At 42.0% G+C, this 27,232-nt stretch overlaps 1 protein-coding gene across 1 annotated transcript in view; it reads left to right on the top strand.

Moving 5' to 3' along the window:
• Positions 1-27,232, top strand: part of LOXHD1 (lipoxygenase homology PLAT domains 1) — a 269,577-nt gene that overhangs the window by 87,691 nt on the left and 154,654 nt on the right. Inside the window, exons 14-19 of the mRNA XM_067464668.1 lie at positions 1,501-1,661; positions 15,558-15,634; positions 16,231-16,427; positions 17,971-18,163; positions 22,367-22,527; positions 24,604-24,895. Coding sequence (XP_067320769.1) covers positions 1,501-1,661; positions 15,558-15,634; positions 16,231-16,427; positions 17,971-18,163; positions 22,367-22,527; positions 24,604-24,895 — 1,081 coding nt within the window. The remainder of the gene's footprint in view (positions 1-1,500; positions 1,662-15,557; positions 15,635-16,230; positions 16,428-17,970; positions 18,164-22,366; positions 22,528-24,603; positions 24,896-27,232) is intronic.

The following is a 27,232-nucleotide window of genomic DNA, read 5'->3' on the forward strand; positions in this document are numbered from 1 at the left end:
CTTCGCAGTTCGCTTTTCGTGGACTCGCTGTTTTGTGGGTTTTTGCCTCCCGGTTGCCCAGAGTGGTGTTCTAATCCCACCTCCTGGCAATGATGGAGTGTGGAAGTGGGTTTCACCCTCCTCCTCAAGAGAATGGCAGCCAATCAAGAGAGATTGCAATGCACAGCAGAGATAGTTAGCCAAAAAAAAAAAAAGTGCACGGTGCCTTTAAATCTTTCCTCACTTCTGACTCACCCTCGGAACGCAATATGCATATATAGTGTCACTACTTCGCGGATTTTCACTTTTCGCGGGTGGTCCTGGAACGTAGCACCCACGATAAGTGAGGGAACATTGTATTCCCAAGATCCCAGAGGCCATCCAGTCCAACTCCCTTCTGCCATGCAGGAAAAGCACAATCAAAGCACCCCCAACAGATGGTCATCCAGTCTTTGTAATAATAATAATAATAATAATAATAATAATAATAATAATAATAGAAACAACCCCAGGGGCTATTCAGTTCAACTCCCTTCTGCCATGCAGGAAAGTACAATCAAAGCACCCCCAACAGAAGGTCATCCAGCCTTTATAGTAGTAGTAGTAGTAGTAGTAGTAATAGGAACAACTCCAGGGGCCATTCTGCTATGCAGAAAAATCACAATCAAAGCACTCCCTTAGTTGTAAAAGGGAAACAAGCTTTTGATAGCAAGGAAGGCAGAGAAAGGAGGAGGAGTGATCTGCAGAGGCCCCCTCAGTATGCTTTACAAAGTGTCACAGGATCCATGGAGCACACTTTGAGATCCTCTGGCAGGCATGTAGCCGGGGGGGGGGGGGGGGGGGCTTGAGGGGCTTCAGCCCCCCCCCCCCCGAAATTCTCATGGTGGTTCGTGAAAAGGCCTTACTGGTGCATTATTTAAACTGTTACGTTTATTCATATCATGATCTGATCACCATACTCAATATATCCCATATGCATGGGGGTATTGGGGTAACAATACAAAAAGCTTGCTAGGGTAGACCCTCTTTCACTCAGACTCAGCCCCCTCCCCCCGAAACTCAGCCCCCCCAAAACCCCCCCTGAAAAAAATTCAGCCCCCCCCCTGAAAAAAAAAACTAAATCCTGGCTACAGGCCTGTCCTCTGGTATACTGACATCCATACCCACAAGATGGATACCTGTGGTTTTACCTACCTGTATCTGACAAAATATATTCTCTCCAGGAATTGTTTAGATCCTTCGGGTGATTTTCTGGTATGCTTTTGCTGGAAGCTGCTATAGAGCCCCATTAGAGGACGTAGCAAATTCTTAGAGAGAATGCCTATGGTAATGTCCAGTGGTAGTCATTCATTTTAATAGGGTTTGCTGTTACCTACAGATTCCAGTTTCTATGGTAAGTTAAGGAACTTGTCTCTCACGCCTGCTGGAGTCATGCTGTTCTCAAACTGTAAGATAATGCCATTGTTTCTGTCTTTCCCCGTATTAACTCCTCCTCTTCTTCTTCTTCTCTTTCTTCCGAAGGCTGATGAGTTCATCATTGAAGCGGTCAACTTGAAGCAGGTGAGAAGGGTGAGGATAGGGCATGACGGCAAAGGAGGAAGCAGTGGCTGGCACCTTGGCAAAGTGATAGTGAGGGAAGATGGACAGCCAGAGAGTGAGGCTCAAGAATTCCCCTGCTACAGGTACTAGAAGCGACAAGGCCCTCTTGTCGGTTGTCTGAGTGCTCAGGACCTCCAACCCCAAACTTGGTTATGACATTGGTTCTAGCCCACTGTCCCGTAGAACCTGAATCCTGCTTTTCTTTCATGGGCTTCTCCTCCAAGAGAGGACATTAAGAAAACAGCATAGAGCAAACCAAAGACATATTAGTCACCACCAACCTCTGGATAGTAACACATTACAATTATCATTGTGTAGGAGAGCCCCCGGTGGCGCAGGGGGTTAAACCCCTGTGCTGGCAGGACTGAAGACCGACAGGTCGCAGGTTCGAATCCGGGGAGAGCGCGGATGAGCTCCCTCTATCAGCTCCAGCTCCTCATGCGGGGAGATGAGAGAAGCGTCCCACAAGGATGATAAAACATCAAAACATCCGGGCGTCTCCTGGGCAACATCCTTGCAGACGGCCAATTCTCTCACACCAGAAGCGACTTGCAGTTTCTCAAGTCACTCATGACACTCCTGACACGACTCTGGAATGTGTCCAGAGGAGAGTGACTAAAATGATAAAAGGTCTGGAGAACAAGCCCTATGAGGAGCAGCTTAAGGAGCTGGGCATGTTTAGCCTGAAGAAGAGAAGGCTGAGAGGGGATATGATAGCCATGTATAAATATGTGAGAGGAAGCCACAGGGAGGAGGGAGCAAGCTTGTTTTCTGCTTCCTTGGAGACTAGGACGCGGAACAATGGCTTCAAACTACAAGAGAGGAGATTCCATCTGAACATGAGGAAGAACTTCCTGACTGTGAGAGCCATTCAGCAGTGGAACTCTCTGCCCCAGAGTGTGGTGGAGGCTCCTTCTTTGGAAGCTTTTAAACAGAGGCTGGATGGCCATCTGTCAGGGGTGGTTTGAATCCAATATTCCTGCTTCTTGGCAGGGGGTTGGACTGGATGGCCCATGAGGTCTCTTCCAACTCTTTAATTCTATGATTCTATGATTATATATATATATATATATGTGTGTGTGTGTGTGTGTGTGTGTGTGTATGTATGTATATGTATATAGTGTAGGACAGATGCCATAAAAGCAAGAATACAGAGGTTATTTGTGATGCAGACAAACATATAAAACCAATCTTCAGGAGATAAAGTGAGGCTATACCTAAAAACTGGAGGCCTTGCCATGGATGTCTAGGAAACAGAATTCAGATTTGGAAAAGTTATGGGTTTGACTCATGCCTACATTTCCCCTGAGATTGGCCGATATAGCTGGGAGAAATTAGCAGTTGCCAAAAATGACTTTTCAAAGCTTTGGGGAAAATATTATACCAGAATTAGGAGTCTATATGGATATAGGAGGAAATATCATAGAATCCTAGAGTTGGAAGAGACCTCATGGGACATCCAGTCCATCCTCCTGCCAAGAGGCAGGAAAATTGCATCCAAAGCACCCCTGACAGATGGCCATCCAGCTTCTGTTTAAAAGCCTGCAAAGAAGGAGTCTCCAACACACTCGTGGGCAGAGAGTTCCACTGCTGAACAGTTCTCACAGGAAGTTCTTCCTAATGTTCAGGTGAAATCTCCTTTCCTGTAATTTGAGGCCATTATCCCATTGAGTCCTAGTCTCCAGGGCAGCAGAAAACAAGCCAGCTCCCTCCTCCCAATGACTTCCCCTCACATATTTATACATGGCCAAGAAGCAGGAAAATTGCTTTCAAAGCACCCCTAATAGATGACCATCTGGTCTCTACTTAAAAGCCTCCAAAGAAGGAGCCTCCACCACACTCATGGGCAGAGAGTTCCACTGCTGAACAGTTCTCACAGGAAGTTCTTCCTAATGTTCAGATGAAATCTCCTTTCTTGTAGTTTGTGTTCTGGTCTCCAGGGCAGCAGAAAACAAGCCTGCTCCCTCCTCCCAATGACTTCCCCTCACATATTTATACATGGCCAAGAAGCAGGAAAATTGCATGCAAAGCACCCCTGACGATAACAATAAACAAGGAGTCTTGTTCCATCTCCTTGTAGTATCCCCACCAGTTTTACAATAAACCATAGCATTTATCCATGTGTATTTTTCTGTGGAATGAAAAATATCAGCCATACACTCCATGCATGTTGATGACGAAAAAAGCCCCATTGATTTCAGCAGGGAGTATTCCCAAGTATAGGATTGCAAGGCTTTATTCTGTAAACACAATGAGCTGGGATCAAGCTTCATTAAAAGCCATGGAATGTACTTCTGACTCAATAAGTTGTCAAGATATCACCTTACAGACAGTAACTTGGGAGTCAGTAAGGCCCCTTCTACACTGTCATATAAAATCCAGATTATTTGCTTTAAACTGGATTATATGGCAGTGTAGACTCACATAATCCAGTTAGAATCATAGAATCATAGAACCATAGAATCAAAGAGTTGGAAGAGACCTCATGGGCCATCCAGTCCAACCCCATTCTGCCAAGAAGCAGGAATATTGCATTCAAATCACCCCTGACAGATGGTCATCCAGTCTCTGTTTAAAAGCTTCCAAAGAAGGAGCCTCCACCACACTCCGGGGCAGAGAGTTCCACTGCTGAATGGCTCTCACAGTCAGGAAGTTCTTCCTCATGTTCAGATGGAATCTCCTTTCTTGTAGTTTGAAGCCATTGTTCCGCGTCCTAGTCTCCAAGGAAGCAGAAAACAAGCTTGCTCCCTCCTCCCTGTGGCTTCCTCTCACATATTTATACATGGCTATCATATCCCTTCTCAGCCTTCTCTTCTTCAGGCTAAACATGCCCAGCTCCTTAAGCCACTCCTCGTAGGGCTTGTTCTCCAGACCTTTTATCATTTTAGTCGCTCTCCTCTGGACACATTCCAGCTTATCAATATCTCTCTTGAATTGTTGTGCCCAGAATTGGACACAATATTCCAGTTCAAATCAGATAATCTGTATTATCTGCTTTGATAATCTGGGGCCTCGGGAGTAAGGTTTTTCTGATGAGTAACACCTGTTGAATTCTCCTTTCCTATGCAACCATTAAAGATACAGGAGCCCTCTCCAGTTTTTCAATCTAGTGGTGACATTACAAAATGATAACTCTCAAAAGATAACAAATTAGGCTGCAGCTCTGTTTTCTAAACATTTTGTCAAAGATATTGAATTTTCTCTGCACCTCTAATTTGTCACGACTTCAAAAGTGGAAGCATGTTTTTCCATTAAAGGAAGCTCTGAGTCAAAACCATCTTAATTTCGGCTTGCAAACTAGTTGATGACTTGTGAAAACAGCATGAAAAAAATCAACACCGCTAAGCAATAACTTCCTAAATGCCTTTCCTGAAATTGCCCTAAAAACTGTATTGCCCTTCTGAGAGTCTGTTACAAAGAATTTTAAAAAACATAATAAGGAGAGCAATCTACATAATAAAAATTTAAACCACAAACAGTAAAGATTATCCTGCATAAAAGATAGAAAAAAAGCATTTAAAAAATAGACCTCAGGAGGCTGGAGGAGCTCCCCAACAACCCGGAACAACTTCGATGTTCTATGTGCTGCAGATGCTATGCGAGCAGTCAAGAATACTTTCCTGGCTGCTCGCAGAGCCGCAAAGGAAGCTCTAATAGCGGCTTTAGCCTGTGCTTGGTCAGATATGTCCTGAGATTTCCTCCAGATGCCCTCTAGACCAGTGTTTCTCAACCTGGGGGTCGGGACCCCTGGGGGGGGTCGTGAGGGGATGTCAGAGGGGTCACCAAAGACCATCAGAAAACACAAGTGTTTTCTGTTAGTCATGGGAGTTCTGTGTGGGATGTTTGGCCCAATTCCATCGTTGGTGGAGTTCAGAATGCTCTTTTATTGTAGGTGAACTATAAATCCCAGCAACTACAACTGCCCCTGGTGGCACAGTGGGTTAAAGCACTGAGCTGCTGAGCTTGTTGATCGAAAGGTCGCAGGTTCAATTCCGGGGAGCGGCGTGAGCTTCCGCTGTCAGCCCTAGCTTCTGCCAACCTAGCAGTTCGAAAACATGCAAATGTGAGTAGATCAATAGGTACCACTCCGACGGGAAGGTAACGGTGCTCCATGCAGTCATTCCGGCCACATGACCTTGGAGGTGTCTACGGACAACGCTGGCTCTTCGGCTGAGAAATGGAGATGAGCACCACACCCCAGAGTCAGACATGACTGGACTTAATGTCAGGGGACTACCTTTACCTTTAATTTACAACTCCCAAATATCTATTTTCCCCAAACTCCACCAGTGTTCACATTTGGGCATACTGGGTATTCATGCCAAGTTTGGCCCAGATCCATCAATGTTTGAGTCCACAGTGCTCTCTGGATGTAGGTGAACTAAAACTCCAAAACTCAAGGCCAATGCCCATCAAAGCCTTCCAGTACTTTCTGTTGGTCATGGGAGTTCTGTGTGCCAAGTTTGGTTCAATTCCATTGTTGATGAAGTTCAAAATGCTCTTTGGTTGTTGGTGAACTATAAATCCCAGCAATTACAACTCCCAAATGTCTATTTTCCCCAAACTTCACCAGTTTTCACATTTGGTTATATTGAGTATTCATGCCAAGTTTGGTCCAGATCCATCAACTATAACTCCCAAATGACAAAATCAACCCCCTCCCCCAACCCCACCAATATTCAGAAATGGATGTATTGGGTATTTTGTTCCAAATTTGGTCCAGTGAATGAAAATACATCCTGCATATCAGATATTTACACTATGATGCATTACAGTAGCAAAATTACAGTTATGAATGAGCAATGAAAATAATTTTATGGTTGGGGGTCCCCACAACACGAGGAACTGTATTAAGGGGTCATGGCATTAGGAAGGTTGAGAAACACTGCTCTAGGCCCCTCCTCCAGTGCTTCATCTCAGCCAGGTCCTCGGTGAACCAAGGAGTTGCTGTGACTCTACGCAATGAGAGGGGACGTTCGGGAGCGACCATGTTAATCGCCCTGGCCATCCCACTATTCTAGCGATCAACAAGGGCGTCAACAGGATCGTCAGCCTCCAAGACAGGAAGATCCCCAAGAGACCTCAGGAGTCCTTCTGGATCCATAAGCCTTCTGGAGCAGACCATCTTAATGAGCCCGCCACCCCTGCGGAGGTTAGCGGGTATGATTAATCTTAAACCGATCAGTTATCTGTCCCAATAACTACTCTTCTACACTGTCATATAATTCAGATTATAAAAGCAGATAATCCATATTATCTACTTTTAACTGGATTAAAGGAGCCCCCAGTGCAGCATTTTTCCGAATGAAGCAGAGAGTGTTTGAGGACTGGGACATCCGTAGGGATACCAAGGTGCTTGTCTACAAAGCTATTGTCCTCCCAACCCTGCTATATGCCTGCAAAACGTGGACTGTCTATTGACGTCACATGCAACTCCTGGAACAATTCCATCAGCGCTGCCTCCAGAAAATCCTGCAAATCTCCTGGGAAGACAAGCGGACAAACGTCAGTGTGCTGGAAGAAGCAAAGACCACCAGCATTGAAGCGATGGTCCTCCAACATCAACTCCGCTGGGCCGGCCACGTTGTCCGGATGCCTGACCACCGTCTCCCAAAGCAGTTGCTCTACTCCAAACTCAAGAACGGAAAACGGAACGTTGGTGGACAGGAAAAGAGATTTAAAGATGGGCTCAAAGCCAACCTTAAAAACTCTGGCATAGACACTGAGAACTGGGAAGCCCTGGCCCTTGAGCGCTCCAGCTGGAGGTCAGCTGTGACCAGCAGTGCTGCAGAATTCGAGGAGGCATGAGTGGAGGGTGAAAGAGAGAAACGTACCAGGAGGAAGGCGCGTCAAGCCAACCCCGACCGAGACTGCCTTCCACCTGGAAACCAATGCCCTCACTGCGGAAGAAGATGCAGAGCAAGAATAGGGCTCCACAGCCACATCCAGACCCACAAGGAAACCCATAACGGAAGACCATCTTACTCGTCTAACGAGGGATCGCCTAAGTAAGTGAGTAAGTAAGTAATAATTCAGATTATCAAAGCAGATAATCCATATTATCTACTTTTAACTGGATTAAAGGAGCCCCCAGTGGTGCAATGAATTAAACCCTTGTGCCCATAGGACTGAAGACCAACAGGTCGGAGGTTCGAATCTGGGGAGAGCACAGATGAGCTCCCTCTGTCAGGTCCAGCTCCCCATGCAGACACATTAGGGAATCCTCCTGCAAGGATGATAAAACATTAAAAACATCCTGGTGTCCCCTGGGCAACATCCTTGCAGACAGCCAATTCTCTCACACCAGAAGTGACTTGCAGTTTCTCAAGCCACTCCTGACATGGAAAAAAACACATAACTGGATTATATTATACTAGCTGCCCATGCGTTGCTGTGGCCCAGTCTGGTGATCTGGAATATATAGTAATGAGAAAGTGTTGGTTTCTAATATATGTAACTTCTTTATGCTTGTGGGTAAACAGTTTTTTCTTGCTGTTTCTTTGTCAGTGTTGATGTTTGCCTACTCTGGAACACACAATACATAATTGTCCTTCTTTAGGGGTCCCTTTCAAATCGATGATACTATATCTCTGTGTGTGAATAATATCTATCTATCTATCTATCTATCTATCTATCTGTCTTTCTGTCTGTCTGTCTATATCTATGACTGGATGGCTCTTTGTCAGGAAGGCTTTGATTACGTTTTCTTGCCCTGGTAAAGGGAGTTGGACTGGATGGCCTTAAGTATTTTCTGATGGTCATGGGGGTTCTGTGTGGGAAGTTTGCCTCAATTCTGTCATTGGTGGGGTTCAGAATGCTCTGATTTTAGGTGAACTATAAATCCCAGTAACTACAACTTGCAAATGTCAAGGTCTGTTTTCCCCAGACTCCATCTGTGCTCATATTTGGGCATATTGAGTATTCGTGCCAAGTTTGGTCCAGATCCCTCATTGTTTGAGTCCACAGTGCTCTCTAGATGTAGGTGAACTACAACTCCCAAACACAAGGTCAATGTCCACCAAGCTCTTCTAGTGTTTTCTGTTGGTCAGGGGAATCCTGTGTGCCAAGTTTGGTTCAATTCCATCGTTGGTCTTTGATTATAGGTGAACTATAAATCCCAGCAACTACAACTCCCAAATGACAAAATCATAATGTTTTGAGTGATGGTCACTCCTTATGTAGTGAGACGTTTTGTTGCCAAATTTGGTATGATTCCGTTCATTGGTTCTTAAGGTACTCATTACGCACAGTGTGTGTGTGTGTGTGTGTGTGTGTGTGTGTGTGTATATAGGGACTCAGGGCGGGTAACAGAATACATATACGGCAAACATTCAATGCTGATTATACAATTATAAGACAGACAGCATAGACAGAGGTATGTATAGGCTTTTCCTCATCTTTCAGCATCTTTGGAGGCTGTGCTCGGTTGCAGCCACAGGGGGGTGCTGTTGCTCCATCTCTTTGCCAAAGAGTTTTCTTTGTTCGCAAACTTCCTCCTTTTTCTGATTGAAACACCATGCCTGATACCTCCCCACTTTTTTATGCAGTTCTTATTTATCTACTCACATTTGTTTTCAAACTGCTAGGTAGGCAGAAGCTGGATTAAAGGTCAAGCACTCACCCTAACCTGGGCTTTGAACTGTCAACATTCTGGTTGTTAAGATTTATTGCAGTTTGGTGATTAACCTGCTGTGTTAAAGTGAGTATAGAATCATAGAATCATAGACTCAAAGAGTTGGAAGAGACCTCATGGACCATCCAGTCCAACCTCCTGCCAAGAAGCAGGAATATTGCATTCAAATCACCCCTGACAGATGGCCATCCAGCCTCTGCTTAAAAGCTGCCAAAGAAGGAGCCTCCACCACACTCCGGGGCAGAGAGTTCCACTGCTGAACGGCTCTCACAGTCAGGAAGTTCTTCCTCATGTTCAGATGGAATCTCCTCTCTTGTAGTTTGAAGCCATTATTCTGCGTCCTAGTCTCCAAGGAAGCAGAAAACATAGTTAAAGGTTTTCCCTGACATTAAGTCCAGTCGTGTCTGACTTTGTGGGTTGGTGCTCATCTCCATTTCTAAGGCAAAGAGCTGGCATTGTCCGTAGACACCTCCAAGGTCATGTGGCCGGCATGACTGCATGGAGCACCGTTACCTTCCCACCGGAGCGGTACCTATTGATCTACTTACATTTGCATGTTTTTAAGCTGCTAGGTTGGCAGAAGCTGGGGCTAACAGCAGGAGCTCACACTGCTCCCCAGATTCGAACCTGCGACCTTTCAGTCAACAAGTTCAGCAGCTTAGTAGTTTAACCCACTTCACAACCGGGGCTCTGATATGAGTATAGGTAAAGGTAGAGGTAGTCCCCTGACATTAAGTCCAGTCATGTCTGACTCTGGGGTGTGGTGCTCATCTCCATTTCTATGGCAAAGAGCTGGCATTGTCTGTAGACACCTCCAAGGTCATGTGGCCGGCATGACTGCATGGAGCACCGTTACCTTCCCACCGGAGCGGTACCTATTGATCTACTCACATTTGCATGTTTTCGAACTGCTAGGTTGGCAGAAGCTAGGGCTGACAGCAGAAGCTCACGCCGCTCCCCGGAATCGAACCTGCGACCTTTTGATCAACAAGCTCAGCAGCTCAGTGCTTTAACCCACTGCACCACCGGGGCTCTGATATGAGTATACACTGCCATATAATCCAGTTCAAAGCAGATAATCTGGAGTTTACAAGACAATGTAGAAGAGGCCTCACTAACCATTAATGAACAGATCACTCTTTCCTGTCTCTGCTTCATTTCCTAACACTAATGCACAGAACCAATATGTCTGTAGTGACTTGGGTTATAACCCCAAGCGCACTTACCTGGGGGTTGTTTCCACTGAATTTTGTATGATTTAATTTCTGCACAATATTAATTGCATGATGTGTCTGAGAACTTTTTCCCCATTTCATACAAAAGCAGAGAAATTGATGTATAATCCCTGCAATACGAAGTCAGGTTGCGCGCTCCTTGTGTCTTACACCTTCTCTGCTTTATTAATGGACACAGAAGCTAAACAGACCTCAATAAAGTCATAGTTTAAAAACCATACCGATTAAATATATATGGCAGTGACTCCCAGTGCAATGCACACCTATGAAATTGCATTAGCAAATTGATTGTTGCTTCTAATACAGGATCTGAGTTATTCTTTAATGGAATCTGGGATCTATTATGACTAAGCAGTGTTAATTCCGAGGAGCATTTCCCAGACCCCTGATTCATTATTCATGCACTTCTTCTCCTTCCACTCAAAACTCCCTGAAGGTATAGAGCTTTTATTTAATTTTTTTTATTTCAGAAAACCAGCCCTTGATAGTACTTTCTTATCACAAATCCTGCATCAGCATTAAAGTTGCTACTATTAAGAGAAGTTTTTGCTGAGTGTTGAGAGCCATTTAAATTGCGGCAACTTTGGAAATATGCACCGGTTAGCTTTTCTAACTGATACAAATACTCTGTTATAAATTAAATTTAAATTAACAGCACAGACCAATGAGCTCTTAAAAAAAATCTCAAGTGATATGAGTTGGGAGGTTTGAACTCCCACCATGAAATAAAGAGTCCAGACACAAGAAAATGGATTGAAATGGTCATTTTCTGACCTATTTATTGAAGGAACTCATAATAATCTGTAAAGCAGTGTTTTTCAACCTGGGGGTCGGGACCCCTGGGTCAGAGGGGTCGCCAAAGACCATCAGAAAACACAGTATTTTCTGTTGGTCATGGGGGTTGTCTGTGGAATGTTTGGGCCAATTCTGTCGTTGGTGAGGTTCAGAATGCTCTTTGATTGTAGGTGAACTATAAATCCCAGCTACTACAACTACCAAATGTCAAGGTCTATTTCCCCCAATGTCCACCAGTGTTCACATTTGGGCATATTGAGTATCCGTGCTAAGTTTGTTCCAGATCCATCATTGCTTGAATCCACAGTGCTCTCTGGATGTTGGCAAACTACAACTCCAAGGTCTATTTCCCCCAATCTCCACCAGTGTTCACATTTGGGCATATTGAGTATTCATGCTAAGTTAGGTCCAGATCCATCATTGTTTGAGTCCACAGTGCTCTCTGGGTGTAGGTGAACTACAACTCCAAAACTCAAGGTCAATGCCCACCAAACCCTTCCAGTCTTTTCTCTTGGTCGCGGGAGTTCTGTGTGCCAAGTTTGGTTCAATTCCATTGTTGGTGGAGTTCAGAATGCTCTTTGATTGTAGGTGAACCCTAATATATCCCAGCAACTACAACTCCCAAATGATAAAATCAATCTCCCTCAACCCCACCAGTATTCAAATTGGGGTGTATTGGGTATTTGTGCCAAATTTGGTCCAGTGCATGAAAATACATCCTGCATATCAGATATTTACATTTAAATTTATAACAGTAGCAAAATTACAGTTAGGAAGTAGCAATGAAAATGTTATGTTTGGGGGTCACCACAACATGAGGAACTGTATTAAGGGGTCATGGCATTAGGAAGGTTGAGAAACACTACTGTAAAGCAATGGTTCCCAACCTTTTTTTGACCAGGGACCACTTTGACCAGGGGCCACTCTCCAACATTAGCACCAAAAGAGTTACGAATCAGTTTTTGGTCAACTTTAGATTTGGTTTGGGGTGCTGATTCAGAAAATTGCATTGGATACACCACATGAGTTCTAGTTTCTGATACTGAACATATTCTGCAGCTCAGTGGTTTAACCCGCTGCACCACTGTGGCCCCTTCCCTGACAAAGACAAAAAAGTAGTATTACATTAGAATAAACACAGTAATGAATGAGAGCAAAATATGTCAGCTTGCTATGGGAACACACTAAAATATTGTTTGGTTGCCTTCCACATCCTTAATAAGTCAGGAAACACAGACAATTGTCAGCTGCTTTTCACCTGTATAAGGAAATAAGTGCACAAAGGCACTATAAAACACATTGACTGACTGAATGACATCTTCCTGGAGTGATTATACACAGATGGATATAAATACGCTTGGAACAAGAAGGGATGGATCATTCACTGATCGTAACACTTGAGCCCTCTTCTCCTAGCGAGGCAGCTGCATCTGAGGGATATATTGCTCGCTGTCCTTGTACCTCTATTATCTCTTCCTTTCAGAGAAAGAGTCAGATGACAGAGCCCTCAGCAGAAGCACCTGCGTTCTTTGCTCATTGGGGCGGTCTTCTGTTGGATGCTTGCGTCATGGGCTCTTGTGAAATTTGAAGACAAAGGTGCACGCCATCTGCATCCTCCATTATGAAGGAAAGCAGATCTCTCCATGACCCGCAGAGCTGGGATCAAATCCATCCCATGCCTGCTGATCAAGGAGGCTTCCGATTTCTTTGTGGCTTTTGAGAAACATCACTTCTGGAACCAGATTTGGATGACCACAAAATAATAACCGGTTAAGGTTGAGTCACTCACCACAGGGAGACTGCTGAAAGCAGCCTTCTTGTGGGGTGTGATCTTGGTTTACCATTAAGACCAAAGTAGAGTATGATTTCCTTTGGGGTTAAGAGCTGCTAAGGCTGAAATAATGATGAGCTCCTTTTGCCGTGTTTAGGATTGTTCAATCTAAGATTGGGGGATATTCTGCTAAATTCATAATATCTTTATCTACTTCCATCGATGAGCTTCTTCTAGGGCTGAGCATTTAACAAGTCACAAAAATGGTGACCAATTGATTTTTCAAAGGTTCCCAGATCAATGACAGGTAAATACCATTTGTCCAGTTGTATGATGGATCTTTGCATGGTGGATATTCACATCTAGTAATACCAAACAATTGCCTGTCCCTACACACAAAATGCTCAACAGCTTGCAAACAACATTTTTGAGGCAGTCTTGTTGGCAGAGAATTGTTCTTGCCCCATGGCAAGAATGTCAACAAATGCTCTAGCACATGATAGATTATCTACAGAAATGACAGCATATGTATTTATTTGCTGACAGAATAGAATTGATGACCAGCATCCTGAAAGGATTGTTTTGAATTCAGTTGGCTGTCAAGAGGTAATGTGGCCAAGGGAATATCTCAGAGAGCTTCTCATTAAGTCATAGTAAGAATCACCTCCAAGGATGACGCATCAAGCAGGTACTAAGGATCCAGTTGCGGTAAGGTAAAAGAGAAACAGTCCTACAGAGGATGCCTTTATGAAGACATTCTTTATGGGTGTTTCCCTCATTCCTGCCTTGCTTCTGTTCCTTTGACTCAAGCAGTGGGTCCAGCCAGATGGTTTTCAATGTTATTCTTCAACTCAATTATGCATTTTTTTTTTTTTGGCTTGGGGCCTGAAATTTGAATTGATTCCCACTTTTCTCTCTTTGTCTCCTACAAAATTGGTGCTTGGGGAAATTACTATTTGGACTACAATTCCTAGAATCTGAGTCCTGGCCATCCAGGCTGATAGATTTTGGAAGTTGTAGACCAATAAAATATCCTTAAGTTCTGCACATAGCCTACTGCTTACCCCAGCAGAGAATTATTAGTCCTAGTTAGTGTGGAACTCAAACATTGGGTGACCATATTAATGAATATTCCTTTGGTTCTTTCAAAATGTTTGCCACATGAGCCCTTATTGATACCATCATGGAGGGAAGACCTTCCATGAAGAACAAAATGTTACTCGAGCTGTAGGTAGTGAAGAAACCAGACATGAGAAGATGTGTTAATGAATTGATTTTTAAAATTGATCAACTGTTCCCTCTGGAATTAACCAACTGAAAGAGGGGATAGTAAATCTATCAAAGGTTTTTCCATTCATCTGCATCGTTTTAGGAACGGAAGGTCAAGAATCCAAGATAGTGTGCATACCCAATAACCTGCGGATGCTCAGTGGGAAGCCTGTTGTGTTTGAAGAAGGTCTTGAACAGAACCCTTGGTTGGGTTATGTTGAGTAGCATTATGGCAAACTACCTTTGTATTTTATTAAAACTGAAATTTAAGAGCAGGTGTACAAGATGGACAGTATCACTGACCCCATGTCCGATGGGTGGGAACCAGATGTTGCTGGACTGCAACTTCCAACATCTCAGCCAAAGTGAGAAATGCTTGGAGTTAGAGTCCAAGAACATGTGGAGGCCACACAATTCCTGTAGAAAGTCCTGATGTAGAAGGATAAAGTGCTGGGATGCTTCTCTTTATTAAAAAAATATCAACCATTCAACTGCTCCTGAATACAAAATACTTTGGGCACTTACATCTACCTCTCCCTTGGATGCAAAATATCATAACCATGGGAATGAAAAATCTTTCAGAGTCCTCTTCTGCATGAGGAGAACACATGCCCTTTTCTTCACTGTTTTGCTAACCTAAATATCTATTGTGTTCTTAAATGAGACTTTCTACTCCATTGTATTCACTTGGACTCCCTAATGACATGAACATGCAGCATTTTGTTCCCCTTTCTACATTTTAATTGGGTTGTATTGATTTGTTTTTAATGAAAACATCACAGTTTAAGGCTGACTGTCACTCAAGACTTAACCAAAATGTAGTAAATTGCATGAAAATGGTGTGTGTTTGGATAAAAATGGATATACATGTTGTTAGTGCACCATGGAGTTACTTAAGGCTGTTGATAATTAAGCTGAAATATTATAAGCCAACTTGCCACAAATCAATAACTTTCTATTTTTGTTGGAAAAGAACAAACAATCCAAGAGGATTCATGTTGGGAACATTGGGGGCTATTTGTTCAATAGGATTCATTAAATGTGGAATATATAAACATAGCTATATCAATATATATGCCAATTTGCAATCTGATGCCATTTCATGATTACAAGGAATCCCATAATCTGTTTCTTTATTTCAGATTCCAATAAAACAGTCTCTCTAAATGCACAGATTTGTCTTTCAGTATACACTGACTGTTCTGCCTGGATTTTAATAAGCCTCCTGATGTTTGATCGGTAATAGCAGATAACTTAACTTTTATTTGCTAACTAGATGGCTTGACAAAAATGAGGACGATGGCCAGATTGTTCGAGAGTTAGTTCCAGCTGGGAGATCATCTCTCCTGGAAAGTGAGTTTGCTTGGTTGACACATGGTGCTTTGAGCCAAGCTGTTCTGTTTTTTAATAAATTCTTAGGAAAGATACATAACATTAACCAATACCTTCTGTCAATCCGTAGTGGGCTATTTGTTCTTCCATATTGAGATACAGTTCTCCTGTTGAGTCTTTACTTGCCACAAAGCTTTCTCATTATCTTTACTCAAATTCCTTGAAATGCTAATATATTTTCTCTCTCTCTGTCAAGTATGTTAACATGGCTCCTATTCTTATGCCACAAGCAGGGAAAATGTGGCTGTAAATACAGTGGAGTCAGTGGGTTGGGGACTATAAAGACAAGTGGGAGAGGGCTACATAAGTGGGATTTTTCCAACTCCTGTTGTGGCGTAATGATTAATGAATTGTGGTTCCTAATGTATAGGATAACTGCCTTGGTCCATCTTTCCATCTCGTTCTTAATACACCTTTCTGCTTTGTATGTGGTTTCCTAACTTCTTCTATGTTTCCTCCTGTCTTCTGCTTTGATCATTCTCAAAAAAGAGTGCAGGGAGGGTTTTTTTTGCCTCAATTGTTGTGTTCCTTGTGTACAAATGTTAATATCTCCGTAGACGTTGGTTACCACATCAGCATCAAGACAGGAGATGTCCCTGGTGCCAGTTCAGATTCAAGGGTTTTCATCAAGCTGTATGGTGAAAAGGCGGACACCAAAAAGGAGTTCCTCTTGGTTTCGGACAACGACTTAGGAGATAACTTTGAACGCGGCCGGATAGACATCTTTTCTCTTGATACCATGGACATTGGCAAGGTAAGGAAGAACATCAGGTGCAATGTTTATCCACAGATTTGGTGATGAGGGCCAGTTTGGGAGCACTGAAAATAGTTTTTTCCCTAACAAGTCATTGCTTCTCACAACATATGGCTTCACTTGCCTTCCAAATTGAACTCTGCAATGTGGGGAGAAACACTATAGTTAGTGGTTTACAAAAGCTACCGTAGCCTTTACCCTGGGTCCGTAAAGGATTTTGTCTAGTCCCCAAAGGTGACTGATTCCGTCCATACATATGGATTATATCCATTCCCATATCCTTTTTAAAATGTTATGAATTGGTACATGAGCTTCATTTTTCCTTCTTCCTCCCCATCCCTCTTTTTTTCTGTTTCATGAATTTTAGGTTCTAAGGAAGGGAATGAGCACAAATATAACTGAGAATATTTGTATGTCAGAACCCTTCCAGATTAAAGAGCAAGCCAGAAATAATGATTTAAAGAAATTATTGAAAATATATTAAGATTCCTTCTGTTTTAAGGTGCATCTACACTGTAGAATTAATGCAGTTGGGCACCACAGTAATTCCCTCAATGCTATGGAATCATGGGAGTTGTAAATTGGAAAGGCATCAGCAGAGAAGGCTAAAGACCTTTTGAAACCCCAATGCTCAGGATTTTATAGCACTCAACTATGACAGTTAAAGTGGTAGGCAACTGCATTAATTCTACAGTTTAGATCCGTGGCTCTCAACTTTCCTAATGCTGTGACCCCTTAATACAGTTCCACATGTTGTGGTGACCCCCAACCAAAACATTATTTCATTGCTACTTCGTAACTGTACTTTTGCTACTGTTATGAATTGTAATGTAAATATCCGACATGCAGGATGTATTTTCATTCACTGCACCAAATTTGGCACAAATACGCAATACGCCCAAATTTGAATACTGGTGTATTGATTTTGTTATTTGGGAGTTGTAGTTGCTGGGATTTATAGTTAACCTACAATCAAAGAGCATTCTGAACTCCACCAATGATGGAATTGAACCAAACCTGACACACAGAACTCCCATGGCCAACAGAAAATACTGGAAGGGTTTGGTGGACATTGACCTTGAGTTTTGGAGTTGTAGTTTGCCAACATCCAGAGAGCACTGTGGATTCAAGCAATGATGGATCTGGAGCAAACTTAGCACGGATACTCAATATGCACAAATGTGAACACTGGTGGAGTTTGGGGGAAATAGACATTGACATTTGGGAGTTGTAGTTGCTGGGATTTATAGTTCACCTACAATCAAAGAGCACTCTAAACCCCACCAATGATAGAATTGGGCAAAACTTCCCACATGACAAACAGAAAATACTGTGTTTTCTGATGGTCTTTGGCGATCCCTCTGACACTCCCCAGATACCCCCTCAGGGATCCCGACCCTCAGGTTGAGAAACGCTGGCTTAGATGCACCCTCAGCAACAACTCTAACCATCTTCCATCTCCAGTCTGCGTGCCTGTTTTTTTACAGCTGACTTGTATTTCTTCCCTTTTCCTCCCAATTTCCCTCCCCTTTTCTTTCCAAAGATCAAACGGCTCTTGATCGGACATGATAATATTGGGTTCAATTGTGGCTGGCACCTTGGCTCTGTTCAGATTATCATCCCTGTCCATGGCAAAGTGTACAACTTCCCATGCAACCGTTGGCTTGACAAAAACGAATATGATGGAAGAGTTGAGATCGAGGTCTACCCGAGCGAGATCATTCCTATCGAGAGATGTAAGGACTCCCGTCTGTTTTTAGCGAGTGCTTGTGGGACTGACATGAAAGAGCAGTTGTTCATTTTGCATGTTTGGAATCAGGGTTTATCTACACCACATCCTTATAGTAGTTTAATACCATTTTAACTGCCATGGGGTACATCTATACTGTAGAATTAATGCACTTTGAAAGCACTATAATTGCCATGGAGTCACGGAATTTTTAGTTTTACAAGGTCTTTAGTCCTCTCTGCCAAAGAGTGCTGGTGCCTCACCAAACAACAACTCCCAGGATTATGCCATAGCATTGTGCCATAGCAGTTAAACTGGTATCAAACTACATGAATTCTATAGTGTAGGGTGACTGCATCCTATGGGGAATTTTGGCATTTGTAGTTTGAAGGTAATGTACTTGGAGATCTCTTCGAAGTCTAATCCATTCTGCAGAACTTCAGTATTAGAAGTCTCTTGCACAGGAATACCACAGCCACACTATATATCCCAAGATTCCTAGGATTATGCCATGACAATGAAAATGATCTCAAACTACCATAACATTGTGTCTTATATGCACTTAGAGAAATATAATCCTGTAAATTATTTTTGAAAACAAGCAATCCATTTACAACACAATAAAAGTTGTCGTCATCATCATAATCATCATCACCAACATCATCCATCAGAAGAGTGTACCAGTAAAAACACATTGTAATCTATTCCTAAAAGTATAGTAGCTAGAATTTTGAAACACATTTTTCAAGAGATAGATTCACATACTCAATGAGCCATGAAACTCACTGGAAAGATAGAACCTGCTAGAAACTGACAGTCATTCTCTCTTAAGCAAACCTGCCTTGCAAGATTGTGGTGAGAGTGAATCAGGAGATAGATAATTATTTTTGTTGCTGCTGCTGCTGCTGTTATTGTTGTTATTATTGTTATTATTGTTGTTGTTATATTTATGCCAGCCACATGACCTTGGAGATGTCTACAGACAATCCCGGCTCATTGGCTTAGAAATGGAGATGAGCCAAGTCGGACACGACTGAACTTAATGTCAGCGGAAAACATTTACCTTTACCTACCCTGCTTTATATCTCCCAAAGGAGATTTAAAATGGCTTAACATAAAAGCATTGGCATGCCATTTAAAGTATACAAATAAAAGGTAAAGGATCTTAAGATCGTCTGGAGAGGCCCTGCTCTCAGTCCCGCTATCATCACAAGCAGGACTGGCGGGGACGAGAGACAGGACCTTCTCAGTGGTTTCCCCTCGGATATGGAACGCCCTTTCTATGGAGATTAGATTGGCTTCTTCGCTTTTAGCATTTCGGAAAAAAACTCAAGACATGGCTATTCAAGCAGGCATTTGCGAATACTGAGTAACGGACATAAGAACAGAATCAACTACAAGATGGATTGGACATTGTTTTAATGAGTATTTATTGAATTATGTTTTATTACAGCTGTTATGATTTTATTGATGTTAAAGTTTTTATATTGTAACTGTGTTTTGGGTGGTATTGAATTTTGCCTTGTAAACCACCTCGAGTCACCGGAAGGCTGAGAGGAACGGTATACAAAAACTGTAAATAATAAATAAATAAATAAATATTTTTCCCCTGACATTAAGTCTAGTCATGTCTGGCTCTGCTGGTTGGCATTTGTCTCCATTTTTAAGCCAAAGAGCCAGCGTTGTCTGTAGATGCCTCCAAGGTCATGTGCTGGCATGACTGCATGGAGCACCATTACCTTCTTGCTGGAGCGGTACCTATTGATCTACTCACATTTGCAAGTTTTTGAACTGCTAGGTTGGTAGAGGTAAAAGGTAAAGGTTGTCCCCTGACATTAAGTCCAGTCATGTCTGACTCAGGGGTGTGGTGCTCATCTCCATTTCTAAGCTGAAGAGCCGGCATTGTCCATAGACACCTCCAAGGTCATGTGGCCAGCATGACTGCATGGAGTGCCATTACCTTCCCACCAGAGCGTTACCTATTGATCTACTCACATTTGCATGTTTTCAAACTGCTAGGCTGGCAGAAGCTAGGGCTGACAGCGGAAGCTCACGCCGCTCCCCGGAATCGAACCTGCGATCTTTCAGTCAACAAGCTAAGCAGCTCAGCGCTTTAACCCACTGTGCCACTGGGGGCTCCGCAGGAGGTCACCCTGCTCCCCGGATTCGAACGACCAAACTTTCAGTCAGCAAGTTCAGCAGCTCAGTGGTTTAACCCACTGTGCCACCAGTGGCTCCAAAATATATAAATATGGAAACATTAAAATTGATTTAAATATAAACAGTATTAAGAAATTCACAGTTAAAATCCATTAAACCATATTAAAAGTTTAAAACCATGTGTATCCCTGAACTGATTGGAAGGAAAGTGGGCTATAAATCAAACAAATAAATGATCCAGTCATTTAAGTGCCTTTGGGTATTTTCTCAGCCAGAATGTGTTCTTTGGAGGGTTTCTGTGCTCTAATAAGAATCCAGTTTCTTTGTCTGCCTTTCTAGACTTGATCCTTGATAGGAGTCCTTTGGATTGTCTAATGGGCTGTCACCTAGTTTCCAAATGCCCTCAAAGGATGAGTTCTTGCTGTCACTTACTTATAAATAATTTCTGACTTATGGTTACCATAAAGTGAACCTATTATGGGGTTTTCTTGGTGGTATTCATATCAGAGGGAATTCCCCTGCCTTCCGTTGATACTGAGAAATGTCACTTGCCATTGTCTGAACCCTGATCTCTTAGTGTTCTGGTCCAATACCCAAGCTATTACACCAGGCATGGGCAAACTTCAGCCCTCCAGGTGTTTTGAACTTCCACAATTCCTAACAACCAGTAGGTTGTTAGCAGGGCCGTTGCCAGACAAAAATTTCAGGGAGGTTTGAAATTGGGGGGAGGGGGGGTTGAAACCTGCCTCCTAGCTCACACTGAAGCAAAGAGCACAGCAGGGGGCGGAGCAGACTTCCATAGCCTGCAGCTCTGCCCCTGTCAACCACCTCCACCAAGTCTGGCCTCCTTAATGCGAGCACTCAACACCCCCCCCCCCCAACTTGGTTGCTTCACTGCATCGGCTATTGCTGCAAGTAATGACAGTATGAATAAATTGTCAATATTTGCTTGAGATAGTGCTTGCAGTTTTGGAGGGACTCTTAATTTTTTGCGTCTCATAGACTTAACATGGGGATTTGGTTAACCAGTTAAAATTCATGAGTAAACCAGGTGTTTTTTTAACCTGAAAATTTTCAGGTTAAAAAATGTTCAGGCCTGGCTGTTAAGAATTGTGGCAGCTGAAATCTAAAACACCTGGAGGGCCAAAGTTTGCCCATGCCTGGATTACACCGTAGTAGTTCTCCTCAATGGAGATATGGAGACATTTTCAGTATTTGGGGGTCATCCTGGATGATTTCAAGACACCAGGAAATATGCCAATGTCACCTGTTTTAGTAAAAAAAAAAGTACCTTGGACTGAAAGGGAGGACAAAACTGTGGCAAAATATCTGTCTTTCCTGAAAGAGATTCAGAGCATTTGGGAGCAAAGAAAAAAAAATCTGGGAAAATACATTTTTTTGTAGGAGCCACAAAAGTTGTGATAGGGACCACATATGTCCCATGAGTTGTATTTTACCTTGCTGTAAAGGCATCTCATTACTCAGAGGCTTTGCCTGTCATCTTTCTTCTCCTGCCATAAAAGGTCTAGCTATGCAAATCTCAAGTTTTGGGGGTTTACGTTTGCCCCCAGGTCTGGCCCTGCCATTGGTGGACAGCAGTCATTGCCTCCCAGATGTTGGATGGGATCCCAAGGGCCAATATCTTCCAGTGTACACATCCACAGCTAGAGCATTTCTGAGAATGAACCACTGCACCATTATGTCAAATCCTCAAATGAAAGACGAGTCTACCACTTTCTAAAGCAGTCAGTTCTGCTATGAAATAACTTCGACAGGAAGTTCTCCTTGATGTTTAGTCAAAGATCTCCTTTCTTGTAATTTGAAGCTTCTTTTGTTTGATCTGAGTATGAAAGGATAAAGGAGCATTTTGCTTGAGTATGCATGGAATGTAATTGAAGGGTGGTGTACAATACTTATGATATGATTTTAAAAAACCAATTTAATTCTCATTGTAGGATTTTATATCCCTGGTCGAGGACTTTTATGAGTGTTGTGAACAATTTCCCTACAATAACCCTCATTCCCTCTCCTCCTTCTCTTTTAAACACAGTGATAAATTATGAGGTGTGTGTAGCGACGGGAGATATACGGAATGCGGGCACCAATGCCAACGTCTTCATGCAGATTTATGGGGAGCTGGGCAAGACGGAGCTTCTGATTCTGAAGAACAGATCAAACAACTATGAGAGGGGGGCATCAGAGACCTTCAGGGTATGTGCAACCATGGAAGAATTGTGCTGAATGAAATTAAGTTGGCCACACATTTAGTTTCACTACAGAACTGCCATAGATGTTCATGTGTACATCAACTTCGTGTATAAATCAAGGGCAGATTTTGGGGACAAAATTGTGAATTTTGGCATGACCTGTGAATATGTTGAGGCTCATTCCATGAAGAGGGGAAAGCGCTGATAATATATCGTGAGGTCACAGCAGCCATATCCCCTTCTAGGTACTCAAAATGGCCATGATTGAGAGAATAGATGGGTTGGTGCTTCTTTTAGGTTCTCCTGGAATGGACTAAGCTCTTGCCTTTTGCTTTTCTATTCAGACAAAAAGATGCCTCCCTTTTTGATAAGAGGAAAGGTACTTATCTACATTGAACCACAGATATGTGAACACAAGTTTGAGGGGTTGATTTTTGGACTAAAATGTCTAACAACAACAACAACAACAACAACAACAACAACAACAACTTTATTTATATTCTTCCCTATCTCCCCGAAGGGACTTGGGGCGGAATTCAATCACAAAAAGGCAAACATTCAATGCCTGAATACAACACTCAAAGCATACATAATAGGAGAAAAAAAATAACCCAGCATATAAGAACAAATTATAAGATAACATCTAAAATCAAGGTACAAATAATGAGTATATGGGGTCTATGCCTTTTCCAGAAATGATGGATGGCATATTGCCCTAAAGCCAGGGTGGGGAACTTTTGTACCCCCAGATATTGATGGCTGATCATGTCCATGATGCCTCACCATTGTCCTAGTTTGCCAATGGACTGTTTGAATGTGGAAGCAGGCCTGTGGAGCTGGTGTGCCAGAGATTTGACTCTGATTTCTCCATTTTTCTTCTGACTCTGATTCCTTCTTGGCATCACCACATTTTTCTTCAACTCAGTCCTGTGTCACACACTGACATACAGATGTCTTCACTCATGAGTTATAGTGACACGCTTAAATACAACTGGTTTCACTGAGAAGCTCCTATGATGTTGTGAGTTTACTGTCAATCAAAATTACAAGTATTTTTCCTGAAAAATAAGTATATAAAAAGTTTTAAAATGATATAGTTAGCATTTTTTTGCTAAAATAGTGTAAGCTTTTACGTTAAAGCCAAAGTCTATCAATTTCTATTAACTCTGACTCTGTGACTATTTGCAAGGGGAATTCAGCAATATCTGGAGGACTAGTGCTTTTCTGTTTAGGGATGGAAAGAATAATTTATTTCTTATTCCAAAGACGGTTGAAAAGCATGTCTTTTGAGTGCCAAATACTGATTAAAATAATCCTGGATTGGGGATAATTTTTGTGGTTATCCTTTGCAAAATTTGCACATGGTTGTTTTGTGCAGAAAATAGCATTTATGCAGAAGAAGCATCATTTTATGTATGAAAGATAATGTTCAATGCAGAACAATTTTGTTTTCTATCCTGAAAAGAAAAACCTGAATGGAAATGTATTCAGCATAAAAAGTTCAAAGAAATCAGCATTTTTGTGTAGAAAAAAGCATTTTCTGCACAGAAGTTAACATTGATTTTGTGTGTGTGGAAAAAATGCTGTTTCCTGTCAAAAATTACTAAATTTTATTCAAATTAATTGTATGTGAATGTTATACAGAACAACTTCCCAGTTGCCAAAACCCTTCAAAATGACATGGTCATTGAAGACTTAATTATAGTGGGAAGAAAATTCACCCAAGATATGGCCCTGTCTCTGAGCCTCCTTCAACTGATCTGCAATACGGGACTGTACATTAGGGATATGGAAAGTGTGTCCCATGGATCTCTTGTGGCTTCCTGAGGTTGTTTTTGGGGCCTCCTAAACCTTCTCCTCCAGAATGGCCAAAAATTATCTTTACAGGGTATGGGCAGCGGCGGCGGGGGGGTGGGGGGGGGGGGACAGGACATTTTAGTAAAGGTCACTTTTCAGTTAGAAAAAACAGGCTTCAGTGTCTCAACTCTCCATTTTGCTACTCTTGCTATGTACAAAGCATGTTCAAAACTCCAAGATGCTATACAAATTCTATGAATGATGACCTATTATGACATTTAAGGTTGAAGCTGCAGATGTTGGCAAGGTGTACAAGATCCGAATTGGCCATGATGGGTCAGGCTTTGGGGACGGCTGGTTCCTGGACAGTGTTGTAGTCAAGAAGTTGCCTACGAAGCCGCCAAAGAAGAAGAAGAAAAAGAAAAAGAAGAAAACCCCAGCGGAGGAGGAAGAGGAGGAGGGGCCAGGCATCATGGAGGTGTATAATTTCACACCCTGCCGTTGGCTGGCAGGCGATGAAGAAGACAAGGAACTGGTTGTGGAACTGGTACCAGATGAAGGATCTGACCTTGAAGGTAAACTGGGAACATCTGGACTTATGTGATTTCCCTGTTCCTTAGTACCTCAGGGTAGTGGAAACTTTGGCACTCTAGATGTTCACAGAAGCCCCCAGCCTGCATTATTGATTGTAAAGGCTTCTTGTGTCATGCGCTAGCATGAGAAGCATGCGGATTGACTCTAGCCCAGTTAACAGTGTGTGATGAATTGGCTCATAAAAGAAAAAATACATGAGACGTTGACTTCAAGTAGAAAAGAAAATATTGTTGTATTGGCAGCATACAAAATAAAGTAGCAGGATTACTATTTCCACAAAAATAACATAAAACAATATCTTCTGAGAGATATCACCATTCAGCTGAGATAAGCAGGAATCCTTGTCCTCTTCTCAAGACTGTGTCTTCACAGGACATCTGCAGCATAGTCCCCGACAGAACGGCACAGAGGCATAGATAAACGCACACTGGCAAACATGCACAATGGCATTAAGGCACAATGGCATTAAACTAAACACACAGTAGCTATCTTTATACACATGAAAATAATACTCTCAATTAACTCTTCAATTAACTGAAACAGCTGTAGGACAAACAGCCTTGAACCTTACAGTAAGTTAAAGGTATAGCACAAACAACATTGATCCTTACAACAACTTAGATAAAGTACATTGCAACCTCTTAGTAGCAACATGCCCCTTCACTTTATCTAAGTTACATTATTTACAAATTTTGTTTTAATTCTACTAGGCCTAACTTTCTGGTTGCTTCACCATGCTTAGCTGCCGTTAGAGGTTTTGTAAAAATATCTGCCAAGTTATCTTCAGACCTACAATAAACCATTTTGATAAATCCTTCCTTGATTAAGGTTCTTATATTTTGATACTTCACAGCTATGTATTTTGTTGTATTCTTTAAACTTTCGCTTTCTGACATAGCTATACACGTTTGAGAATCGTCATACACAGTAATAGGCAATTTACATTCTACACCTAAATCATCAAATAACTGTTTAATCCAAAGTAACTCATTTGCAGCTTGAGACAACGCCGCATATTCTGCTTCAGCCGTAGAAACTGCAACAGTTGTTTGCTTTCTGGACCTCCAGCAAATAGGAGATTTTCCATGTAGCACTATGTATCCACTTATAGATTTTCTATCTTTTTCATCAGCAAAAGAACTGTCGGCGTACATTACCAGTTCTTTGTCAGCCTCTTTAGAAAAACACAAACAATAATTAGCAGTTCCTTTTAAATATCTAATCAACCTTTTTAATGCTAGCCAGTCACTTATAGTTGGTTTTGATACTTTCCTACTAAGTAAACTCACTGCATATGCAATATCTGGCCGAGACCAATTTGCAATGTGCAAAAGACTTCCAACAAAAAAATGATATAACTTTGCGTTTTTTAGTTCTCTTGTGTCTTCCATTCTTAAGAAATCTCCTGTTAAAGGAGTTTTAACAGCATTAGCATCTTGTAAACCTGCTTTGGTTACAAGGTCTAAAATCTTCCTTGTTTGATTTAGAAATATCACCCCTTCATTGTTTACTACTTCGATGCCTAAATAATGTTTCAGACATCCCAAATCTTTTAGCCTAAAATGTTTTGACAAATACGTATATACAGTTTGTATTTTAGAGTCAGTTTGTGCGGCTATACATAGATCATCTACATAAATTAACACAATTATCTTATCTTTGCCTTCACCTAGTGTATAAACACATGCATCGGCTACACTTTGTTTAAATCCTAATTTCATCAAAACTTCATGCATGCACTGATTCCACTGATTCAATCCATACAATGCTTTCCGAAGCCGACAAACCTTTCCTGCTTGAATTTCGTATCCAGGCGCTTGCCTCATATATATCTCCTCATTAATTGTGGCATTTAAATACGCTGTTTCAAAATCAAAATGTTTTAACTTAAATCCTTCTTGCTCAGCTAAAGCAATTATAATTCTCATTGATTCAGCTTTTGCTGTAGGGGCAAAGGTGTTATCATAATTTACGAATTGCTTTTGCGCAAATCCTTGAGCTACTAGCCTAGCTTTATATTTACAACTTCCATCGGGTAATAGTTTCTTCCTAAAAACCCATCTGCAGCCAATCACTGGTTTATCTATTGGAACATCAACAATATCAAACACTTCTAAATTTAGCAAAGAATCAAATTCATCGTCCATTGCCTTTTTCCAATTTCTTTGTTCTTCTGGACTACAATTATTTAAATCCTGAAAGGTTTCAGGTTCCATTTCTGGTTGACCAATCATTACCCCCTGGACCACAAACCTATCTGGAGGTACACCTTTGTTAGATCTTTGTGACCTTCTTGGTATTACAATTTGCTCCTCAGC

The sequence above is a fragment of the Anolis sagrei genome, chromosome 2, assembly GCF_037176765.1.
Source record: "Anolis sagrei isolate rAnoSag1 chromosome 2, rAnoSag1.mat, whole genome shotgun sequence".
In the NCBI taxonomy this organism is placed as follows: Eukaryota; Metazoa; Chordata; class Lepidosauria; order Squamata; family Dactyloidae; genus Anolis; species Anolis sagrei.